Here is an 11,780-nt window from a genome sequence, read left to right on the forward strand (position 1 = left end):
GCTATACTATTATTGGATCCACCTGAAAACTTGGCAGCTGGATTGTAACATCAGCTTCCTAAAGAAGCACTGGTGGAAAGCATGTGAAAGGATGAGGTCTTTGCTTTCAAGTAGACTTTCCTAAGTTGGTGGTGTGACATCACTTCACTACATTACAAGGGCCAGAGGATGTCACACCCGTAACTGTTTGTACTGTACAACGATATGGTTAATAATACTCTCAATAGATTTTAGCATATTAAGGCACTACCATATCTGGTAACCCCACAACTACCTCTTTTCCTGGAAGACTTATGAATAATTTTCTCTATTACAATGCTTTCATAAGCTGCAAACACATCTTATACTGCTACTGCAATCCAAACATTCCATGGGCCCAATGAAGTCAATGGGGGGTTTTCTACTGAAGTCAATAGGGCCAGGATTTTGCCCCATATCTAGAGATATTTGGGGGGAGGAAGTGGTGGTCAATGTATTAATTATCGCCAAAAAAAAATACTGTGGTTTTTTTCTGTTTTTTTGGGGGGGGGGTTTTAATTGGGGAAGAAAGGGATGATACTTTCAAGTCTCAGATACCTGAAATGTAACATTCAAATTTCCAGACCTCTTTCCTTGTCCTCTGATCTCTGGGGCATTAAAAGACTGGAACAGGGACAGAAGGTTCACAGTGCTCTTCTTCTTGGTTGACAAAGCAAGTATCAGTGGTGCTGTCTGATCTGACCCAACTGAAATCAGTGGTAATCTTTCCATTGACTACAGAGGGCTTTGTACTAGGACCATAAGGCCCAGCTGTGGGAAACATAAAATCATAGACTCATAGTTTGTTTATGAGAAGGTCATGCAAGACGGTATCAAAAGCCTTATTAAAATCAAGATATACCATATCTACCGCTTCCCTGCTCCCCATATCTACCAGGTTTGTTACCCTGTCAAAAAAAGCTATTAGGTTGGTTTGACACGATTTGTTCTTGACAAATCCATGCTGAATGTTACTTATCACCCTGTTATCTTCTAGTTATTTGCAAATTGATTGCTTAATTATTTGCTCCATTCCCTTTCCGGGTACTGAAGTGAAGCTGACTGGTCTGTAATTCCCCGGGTTGTACTTATTTCCCTTTTTACAGATTGGCACTATATTTGCCCTTTTCTAGTCCTCTGGAATCTCTCTTCCATGACTTTTCTATGATAATCGCTAATGGCTCAGATATCTCCTCAGTCAGCTCCATGAGTATGGACATATGTCATCCAGTATTGGTGACTTGAAGACATTTGACTTGTCTAAGTAATTTTTAACTTCTTCTTTCCCTATTTTAGCCACTGATCCTACCTCATTTTCACTGTTATTCACTATGTTAGATGTCCAATTGCTACTAACCTTTTTGATTAAAACAAAAATAAAAAAGTCATTTAGCACTTCTGCCATTTCCATATTTTCTGTTATTGTTTCCTCCCGCCCCACTGAGTAATGGGCCTACAATGTCCTTGGTCTTCCTCTTGCTTCTAATGTATTTGTAGAATGTTTTCTTGTTAACCTTCATGTCTCTAGCTAGTTTAATCTCATTTTTGTGCTTTTGCCTTTTTAATTTTGCCCCTACATACTTGGATTATTTGTTTCTATTCATTCTTTGTAATTTGACCTAGTTTCTACTTTTTGTAGGACTCTTTTTTGAGTTTCAGATCATTGACGATCTCCTGGTTAAGCCAGGATGGTCTCTTGGCATACTTCCTGTCTTTCCTACTCCTTGGGATAGTTTACTCTTGTGCCCTTTCAAAAACTGCCAACTCTCTTGAACTGTTTGTCCCCTTAGATTGCTTCCCATGGGATCTTACCTACCAATTTCCTGAGTTTGCTACAGTCTGCCTTCTTGTAATCCATTATCTTTATTGTGCTGTTTTCCCTTCTACCATTTCTTAGAATCATGAACTCTACTATTTCATGATCACATCGCAGAATGCAGCTCCACAGTATTACCTCCTATTCTGAGTTCTGTTTTGCCAAAAGATTTACATCTGTTCAGAGAACCCACTAACTTATTCATTGCTAAGTATTGAATAATTAAGTCAATATAAACAATGTTTCCTCTCTTTCATTATACCCTGTCTCCTAGGCTACACCCATCAGTCATCATTTTGCCTTTAAAAATATGAATTCTAAAAGATTATCCTGTCTGTTTACAGAGTTGGATCTCTACTAATTCCAGATAACAGTGGAAGCAAAAAATTAACATGATTTTTATGTCACAGGAGAGGAAGACCAGCTTGTAAATAATAATCTCCTTTCACAGGCCCACAAAGTTGACATTCACTCCTAGGAAATTTGCCCTCTGCAAAATTACAAATGTTCAACATACAGGAAAACCATTCTGGTTTTTAAGCTATCATAGATGCTTATTGACTTTTTCTTCATAGGAAACTTATTAAACCAAATACATTTTAAATGCATTTCAGAACACAAGTTAATCACAGAAATAGTCCTTATTCAGATAGTGAATGATGTTTTAATAAGTTAAATTTAAAATAAGCACTTCATAGATTAAGCCGTCCTTAACCTTTAGCACACTGCTACAGACTGCAAGAAAAAATGTAACTGTTTACTTTTTAAAAGTTGAATATTTCTTTCTCTGAATTACATTTCCAGATTTAAAAATAACATCAATACTGGGCCTGATGCAAGCTCTGCTAATGTCAACAATACTCCTATTGACAATGTATTTTTGCATCATGTCTGTAGATCAGACTCTCTAAAATAAAATGAAAATGGTTTTTGAAGGGCATGACAGTAAAAAGTATTATTTTAAGAATGTTTAAGCAGCCACAAGCAAAATGTAGCAGGATGGAAGTACCTTGCCAACTTTTATTCCTCAATAAATCCACTATTTCCTTATCTTTCTGCATAGTTAAGTTACACTTAAGACATGATCAGACAAAAGTACTTCAAATTTAAAGGGACACTATCCAAACTTAAAGGTCCCAAATTTGATCAGTCAAAATTGCAGGATTATAAGGAGCAGATTCAGCCCTGTGGAAAGTGGGCAAACCTCCCATTGAATCCCATTGACCCATATCACAGAGCTAGATTCTGCCTTAAAGCTTTAATTCTGTCTCAGATCCATAATTTGGTTTTCCAACATTTTAAATGATTTGTGCTTTTGATGTGCTACCATCAGCCTCCAATCTAAACGGTTGATCCACTCAGATTCTGTCCTTCAAAAGGATCATATTAGCATATCTGTACGACTCCTGAGTCTATGATCATGGATCTCAACAAGGGGATTAGACCAGATATAAAACTAGATAGCCAAACCAACACTGAATTCTATATGATACAAACAATCTAGTGAAAAGAGGATTTGGATTTTCAAAAAGCCTTTGAGAAAGTTCCTCTAGAAAGGGGGAAACTAGGTAGTCATGGGGTGAGAGGTAACATTCTATCTGGAATTAGAAACTGGTGAAGAAACAGGAGACAAACAGTCTGGGTAAATGGTAAGGTTGTGTACATGGAAGAAAGTTACCACTGGGGTGCCCCAAAGATACCTGCTAGGATCAGCATTATTTAACATAATTAATTCTCTTGAAGGGGATTTAAATATTAAAATGGCTAAACTGGCAGTTAACACACATTTACTTGGTAGTCTAAAGAAGACTGAGAAAGCTAAGAAAGACCTAACAAAGCTAGATGAGTAGACAGTCTGTGCAGATTAAATTGAATATGGACAAGTGTGAGTGCATATTTACAGCAACAATTTGATCATTTGAGAGATCACTGAGTTTGAAGTTAACTGTAATCATTCAAGTAAAAGATCTAGACATCACAAACTAGTCAGAAAAGAATTCAAGATGTAAGACCATATTAAGAAGCAGTTAAAGAATGAACAAAAAACATCATAATGCTATTATCTATGTCAGCGGTTCTTAAACTATGGAGCAGACCTCCTAAGGGAGGCACGGGAATGTGTCAAGGGAGGCGCAAATTGTGTGGATTTTTTTTAAGAGCTCTGGTTGTCAGCCCCAGGTGGCTGGGGCTCATGCAGAAGGGGCACGCACACCCAGGAGGCAGGAATAAAGGGGACACCCGGAGTCCCGTCGCACTGGGGCAAGAAAGCCGGAGCCCCGCTGCCAGGCCTCTTCTTCCCTGCCCCCCCACTCCTTCCCTGGGAGGCAGCCTAGGTTCAGGCTCTCCTTCCCTCCCCACAATCCCTCACCTGCAGGTGGCGGGGCTCTGGCTGTCAGCCCTGGGGTAGCAGCAGCGGCGCAGAAGTAAGGGTGGCAATGAGGCGATAAGTCTGCTGTGACAAGTGATGACAAATATCATTTTTCACATTGCCACCCTTACTTCTGTGCTGCTGCTGGTGCAGTGCTGCCTTCAGAGCCGGACACCCAGCCAGCACTCTGCCCTCAGAGCTGGGTGCCCAGGCAGCAGCCGCTGCTCTCTACTCTGCCTTCAGAGCTGGGTGGTGGGGTGTGTGGGTGTGTGTGTGTGTGTGTGTGTGTGTGTGTGTAAACTATTACAGACACAAAGAAGGTGGTCCCGATCAAATAAGTTGGAGAACCACTGACCTATATAAATGAATGTATTCTCATGCACAATACTATGCTAAGTTTTGGTCACCGCACCATATGAAGCATGGAGCGGAAACTGGAAATACCCTGAGAAGTGCAGTAACAATTGTTACATTATACTGGCAGTTAACATTTGCTCTCCCTTACCTCTGCAACAGAGCACTGTGGGCCAAATTTGCTAAGGGGCCTCAACCTGGCCCTACAACTTTTGCACCTACAATCAATTAAAGTTGAAATGTGTCAAGAGCTATCAATTTTGGGGTGGTGATCATTTTTAGGCAGAGGTGGTGGCATTTAGATAACTAGCTACCTGATTAGCGCGTGCAATCTGGTAGCAAGATATCTAAATCATATCACTTGCGCACATAATTATTTGTACCCACAAGTGACTGAGGATGTAAAATGGGAGACTTTTTTTTTTTTAATGTGCCTTATTTGGTCTGTCATAAACTCTAGCTCTCCTAAATTCATTTGTTGATAGGAGAATGGTACATTTGGAATGATGAGAACATTCTCTCACCACAATGTAATTATTGTTTACTGAATATAACAAATGTTTAGACTAAGTGACTTAATTATTCCTGATTAGAACTATACAACATTATACATCCTCCTCCTTGAAAATACAAATCTTCTCAGCTATTATATTTAAGGTAAACTGCAGAAGCAAGTAAGCCAGGAATCTGGCCTAACATATTTATGTGGCTTGCAGAAGCATGTGGACATATAAGAAGTACATACATGTGTGGAACCGTCTTCTCTGCTACATGCCTTTAATTTTCAGTACACCGCCTAAGTACAAGGATCCCAGTTTCTTAGCCCTTAGAAGAACAGGATTCTTTCAAGTTTTGGTAGAAGAGAACAGAGCAAGACATCTGGAGAAAAACTGCAGTGGTCTGTGTAAAACTAACTCCTTACCAAGCCAACTCCTTAGCTCTGGTACATCATATCAGCCAAGAAGCTATTTATAATAATCACAGGCTCAGATCCACAAAAGGATTTAGGCATTGGAATGCTGAGCATTGCAACACCTAACTTTTAGGCACCCAGAAAATCATGGGAACAACGTGATTCACAAAGACTGAGTTTGAGCCCTAGGCTCCCTATACAATGAATGGGGGGGAGAGAGTCACCTAAAGAATGCAATCCATAAAAGCCAGCCCACTAGGCAGGGAAGATGTGTATACTCGCCAATGGTAGATGCTGACAAAAAAGAGTATAAAACAGGTGTCAAAATTTTAAGGCTCCTTTACATTTCCAGAGTGATGTATAATAATTAGAAGTAAGGGTCAATACTAGCTATATTACTATTAGACAGAGGGGGGTTGGTGATTTCCTCCAATGCTTCCCACTTCCATTCTCCATCCATTGTATTGTAGTTTAAATAAATTACCAAAATAATTGAAACTAGCTGGATTATATTGCAGTATTTTGACAAAAAGAATGCAGAATTTTAAAATATTGTGTGCAGAATTTTTATTTTTTTGGTGCAGAATTCCTCCAGGAGTAATTTATGAAGACTATTATCAGGTCCGCCCTCAGTCTTTTTTTCTCAAGACTAAACAAGTTTTAAACTTTTCTGCATAGGTCAAGTTTTCTAAACCTTTTATCTGTTTTGTTGCTCTCCTCTGGACTCTCTCCAAATTGTCCACATCCTTCTTAAAGTGCGGTGCCCAGAACTGGACATAGTACTTTAGCTGAGGCCCCACCAGTGCTGAGTAGATTGAGACAAAAATCCCATGTCTTAGATAATGCATCCTGTTAATAAACTCCAGAATGACATTAGCCTTTTTCACAACAGTATCACATTGTTGACTCATATTCACTCTGAGATCCACTATAACTCCCACATCTTTTACAGCAGCACTACTTTTAGCCAATTATTCTGCATTTTGTAGTTGTACATTTGATTTTTCCTTCCTAACTGACGTACTTTGCACTTCTTTTTATTGAATTTCACTGTGTTGATTTGACCGATTCTCCAATTTGTCAAAGTTGTTTTGAATTCTAATCCTGTCCTCCACAGTGCTTGCAACCCCTCCCAGTTTGGTGTCATCTGAAAATTGTATATGCATACTCTCCGTTCCATTATCCAAGTCATTAATGAAAATATTGACTAGTACCACATCCAGGATTGACCCCTGTGGGATCCTGCTAAATACAGTCTCACAGTTTGACGGTGAACCATTGATAACTACTCTTTAAGTACAGCCTTCCAATCAGTTTTGCACCCACCTTATAGTATGTTTGTCAAAACCATATTTCCCTAGTTTGCTTGATTTCCCTAATTTGCTCACTGAAGATTGTGAGGTGCTCATATACATCATAAGTATGGGGGACACACGATAGAACTTGCTAATGTGTATGAAAACTACAAATTGCCTTTTCTTACCAAGGGTTTTACCACACATTAGCTAAAACATGGTTAGAACACACTTTCTTCCTAGTGAAGGTGCACCCTTCAATGTGTGTGGGGGGCTGCTTCATCGGGGTATCTGAGGTGTCAGGCACCCCTCAGAGGTCGTTAAATACTATTATTTCCATAGAGAAGTGAGGAAGTGAAGTTAAAGAAAACAGAGCATTTCAACTGCCCATCAGAACCTGAGGTGATTTAAAGAATGATGAAAACAGTGATAACAATTCCGTTTTCTTCACGAAAAATATAGTCAACATTTTGAAAATCTGAAAAATATCGACTAGCTCTGGGCAGGACAATGGGGAAAATAAGAGCCTGGAATTATAGAAATAATCCTTACCCTTCACTGATTTCTTCATTGTTCAGATGACTTGATATTTCTGCTATCAGACCCTAAATGATGTGTTTTTAGAACCCTCCACCTCTACAATGCAAGGCAGCCCCCAGGAGTCATGTGTCATCCAGCAGCAGCAGCACCGCTCACCCCCCTGCTCCAGAGCTATCTGGCTGACCCCCAGCTACTGAGTGACTGCAACTGAGGGGATGAGGAAAAGCAGAGGGTCTTCTCAAGACAGGCACAGCACAGTACTTAATTTGTCCCAGGCCTCTGGCCCAGCAGTTCATAGCCCTGGCACTTCTGCCTTGCTGCATCAGTTATGAAAGTAAAACAATTGCTTGAGGCCCAGCACCTCTTTCATCACAAATTAAGCCCTGGCACTGCCTGTTCTTCATGTGATCTTTAGTGAGACAATATAGAACCTCACTCTTGCTGCTGGGCTGAGTTAATGTTTGGGTCACTTCAAAGGCTGAGTCAGATAATGAGATAATGTGGCATCCTCTGCAATGAAATAACTTCAGCAACTGCTACTTTAGAGATGGTAGTTGAGGGTAGTTCTCATCATTGAATAATGTCGCCTAGGTATGACCTTGTGGTCTATTATGCATATCAAACAGTGAATGCACCCTATGAAACAGTCCTTCCTTTTTTCATTAAAAGACAATGGGAAGCTTAACTTTTATAAGCGAGATCGTTTTCTTCTAACCATTACAGGGTTAAAACTCCGAGATTTGCAATTGATTACAAAAAAAAAAGCAGCCCATTATTAAGCCCTAACTGAGTAATTTGCAGTTTATTTCACCCTAGCTAATTAAAATGTAATCAGTATTGTTTGGCAATGTGCATTCTGTCAGCAGTTTTACTTCGGAAAAGAAATCATGCCAAGAAAAAAACAAAAAAAGCCTTTCACTAGGAATTGGCTTGATCTAAACTGGCGCCTTAGCCACTGAAACTCTAAAACAAATAAGTTACAACCGGCTGACAGTGCAAGCCCATTCCAAGATAAAGAACTGTTTTACATGTTTTTCCTGCTTTCGAGACATTTGCTGAGACGAAGACATTTTCATAGCAAGCACTTTGCAGTTTCAAAATCCAGGACACCTTCAGGTAAAACCTTGGGACTGCACGTGCTCTTTGCCCCACACGCGAATGTGCAGGTTCATATACTTTCCCCTTGCCCTTTCTGTCTGATATGGACAGTCAGTAGCGTACCCCAAGCTCTCCATCCCCCCCCCCCCGTTTAAGAGGGGCTCTTTTGCATTCCCAGGCTTTGTATTCTTAAATTCAGCTACAGATACGAGAAAGCTCTTGTTGCAGTCGAAACATCAAAACATTTGGGTTTTATTTTCCCATTGAATTTAAAATATGTACAGGTGATCCGGTTTTTAAAAAGCCCAACATTTCGGGTGAACTCCTTTGCTTTGGATGAACAAAGCGGCTTTAGGCAACTATTTCCCTCGCAGTTTGTGTTTGCTTCAATGCACTCTAAAAGCAGAGAGAGGAGAGAAACACAGTCACTTCCCTCTCACCTTTTCCCCACCCGTGTTTTGGGACATATCTCTACAGTGCTAATGGCTCCCTCTGTCCAAATAGGCCAGTTTATTAAGGGGAGAGAGGGCAGTTGTTATGTGCAATTTAAAGTGTTTTCACCATTTCCTTCTGGCCGATGCAGTTCAGTCTTTACATCACCACCGAACAGGTGGGGCTGGGGGGGGGGGGGGGTCGGAACGGCCGAGATAGTCTAGAGGGAAGGTGTGGACATACCGAGTTGGAGACACGATTTCCTAAGAAGGTCTCGTCCGCGACGTCCTAAATATGCTTTTTGACCCACCAATTTAGGTGTGGTTCATTTTACTCCAGACCTCATGCACCTCGACCTATATCCCAATGTCGCGTCCCATTTCTGCCCCACCCCCCATCATCATCATCATCATCTCCGCCACCACATAGACATTTGTCCCGCATAGCTTGTCGCACAGTTTGTAGTTCTATGATAACCACCAACTCCCCATCCGCTTTTATTCTGGCAGCTCGGAACAGAGGCTACAAACTCTTGACCATCGCCCTTAAGAAAACATCCTGAATTTTCAAAGCAGAACATAAGAGAAATCCAGCTCCAATGATGAACCGTAATAAACACTTGCTTCTTAACATCAGAGCAACCAAAACTCAGATCATCTGCCCCTCAGACTTTCTTCAGCATTTAAACCCCCCTCCACACACACACACACACCCCCGCAAAGCACCAGTGTCTTGTCCTATTTAGTTTTCACGCCGCTCTTAAATCTCCTAAAAACCAGAGACGTGCGCGCTTAGCTAACCATGCCAGGACATCGCCTGCCGCCCCGGCATGAATTCAGGAGCCCTGGGAGGCTCTGGGCTGCAGGTCCTGTGTAACTATCAAAGTAACTATCAGAGACAGGTTTGAGTAACAGCCGTGTTAGTCTGTATTGGCAAAAAGAAAAGGAGTCCTTGTGGCACCTTAGAGACTAACCAAACTGGGCACCTGTGAGCGGGAAGAGAGCTGCCTTGCCTGCATAAGTCACCTTCCCCGGCACAAACTGCCCGCTTCAGTGAAAAACCCTGCCAACAAATCCCTGCACAAACAACGCCAGTTCCAGCCGCGCTAGGACATTTACAAATGCAATTAATAGTCAATGGGAGCATTTAGCATTTAAACACGCAGCAAGCAGAGCGATCTGCCCCGGTAAGACCCGGTGCCAGGATGAAAGTCTTGTTTGCACAGCGTGAGGACGGGTCCGAAATACCACTCATTCTCGTTCTGGTCGCCCTGGGTGTTCCTTGTGTTGGCGTTAAGGGTTTCCACCTGCCCAACCTCTGGGGCGATCGCAGGGACGGGAGCGGGGGTGGCGGGGGGGGGGGGGGGAGATGTACACCCTGCGACATAAGCAGCCCCTTTTGGGAACTCCTGTCCGGGAAGTTTGCAAAGAAGCGATGAAGTCCAAGCCGTCCCATGTACACCCACTAGCACCCCATCCCCCACCTCACAGCACCCCCCACCCCACCCTGAACGTGCACTCCCCAGACCTGGGCAACACTGGCCAGCGGCGTCACCGGGCCGAGGGCTTGCACGCGTGGAGAGCGCGTGGCGAGGGGCGAGGGGCAAGTGCGGGGTCTCTCTTTCCCTATTGCGCTGCTACCGTACCTGGAAATGCTTGAAGAAGGCAGATATGCGAGTGATCTGCAGGCTCAGGCACCTGGAGGTGCATCTGGCTCTGTAGACACTGACAGTGGAGAAAGACTCGTCCTGCTTGCGAGCAGCAGCAACCCCGGCAGCTGCAGCCAGGCAGCCCCAGGAAGCCGTAATCCAAAGGAAAAGGGTCAGAGACCCGGCGGGATCCTTGAGCACCATCGCTGTGCGGTGGGTGGGTGCTGAGGAGAGGAAGGGGTGCCGCAGAGAGCAAGAGACGCCCGGATAAGCCCCCGTGCACCGATCTGGTGCTAGACTGGACTGGGGGCGGGGGGGGGGGACCTCAGCGCTGCAGAAACTAAACAAGAAAGTTCAATCATTCAACTCTCTTCACCCCCCTTCCTCCCCTCCCCAGCACACACCCCTCCCCTTACTCCCAGGAGGGGGTGGGGTGAGGGTGACAGGAGGCTGTGCCATTGGCTGCAAGAAATGGGAGTGACAGCAGAGCCGGGCTGCCTGACCGCAGGCAGGGGACAGAGAATGCGAGGGAGCTGGTGAACTTCTCCGAGGTCCCCTGGACACATGCTGTGTACACCCTGCGCTGCTGCAACACACTGGCACACAGACCCTGCACAGGAACTCCCCCACCCCCTTACATGACTAGCACTCAGCCCAGCCTACACGGACCCTCAGCTGTTCCTAAATAGACACCCCAAACACAGACACCCCTAGAACACATGCAGACTCGGGCATTCCTAAACACACACACACACGGCTTGACGGTGCCAAGTGCTGAGCCCTGTTAGCTCCCACGGACATCACAGGGAATTGAAGACACGCAGCAACCTGCCGGATCTGGCCCTTAAACAGGTATACCTACTTATCCTCGGATACAAACATGCCTAATGCACCCAGGCAAACACAAACACAGACATCCACAGACCGACTAAGGCATATAGACCTAAATAGACACACCCAGTATGCACAGAGGCATGCACACCCTGGCGTCTGTTGATTCTTCACTGTCAAAATTCATATTTACTTTGTTCTATTAATAGTATTGCTGTGTTCATATGCCTTATTTTGACTTATGAACTCAGATATATTCATTCATAAATGTAAATAAAGCTGAGAAATTCAGCTAATGGACAATTCTTCTAAGTCTCTTTGTTAAGGTCTAAAAAAGCGTAGTGAAATTGCAGCTTGGGGTTTACTGAAGACTGGGAGTTTTCCCATATTAAAATCCCAAGTCAGTACTAACCATTTGTTCCAGGCTGGAGCTTGCATAAAATCTCATCCCATAAAATCTCATCCTA

The 11,780-nt window shown here is 43.2% G+C and overlaps 1 protein-coding gene across 2 annotated transcripts in view; it reads right to left on the bottom strand.

The window, feature by feature from the left end:
• ANOS1 (anosmin 1) overlaps positions 1 to 10,735 on the bottom strand; it is a 176,541-nt gene extending 165,806 nt beyond the window's left edge. The window contains exon 1 of one of the 2 annotated variants that reach the window (XM_074966423.1): positions 10,480 to 10,735. In XM_074966423.1, the coding sequence (XP_074822524.1) occupies positions 10,480 to 10,686 (207 nt within the window). In that variant the 5' untranslated portion in view covers positions 10,687 to 10,735. The remainder of the gene's footprint in view (positions 1 to 10,479) is intronic. The other variant, XM_074966432.1, reaches the window with a different exon arrangement.
• Between the last annotated feature and the right edge of the window lie 1,045 nt (positions 10,736 to 11,780).

Source organism: Natator depressus, chromosome 1 (genome assembly GCF_965152275.1).
Source record: "Natator depressus isolate rNatDep1 chromosome 1, rNatDep2.hap1, whole genome shotgun sequence".
NCBI classification, from domain to species: domain Eukaryota; kingdom Metazoa; phylum Chordata; order Testudines; family Cheloniidae; genus Natator; species Natator depressus.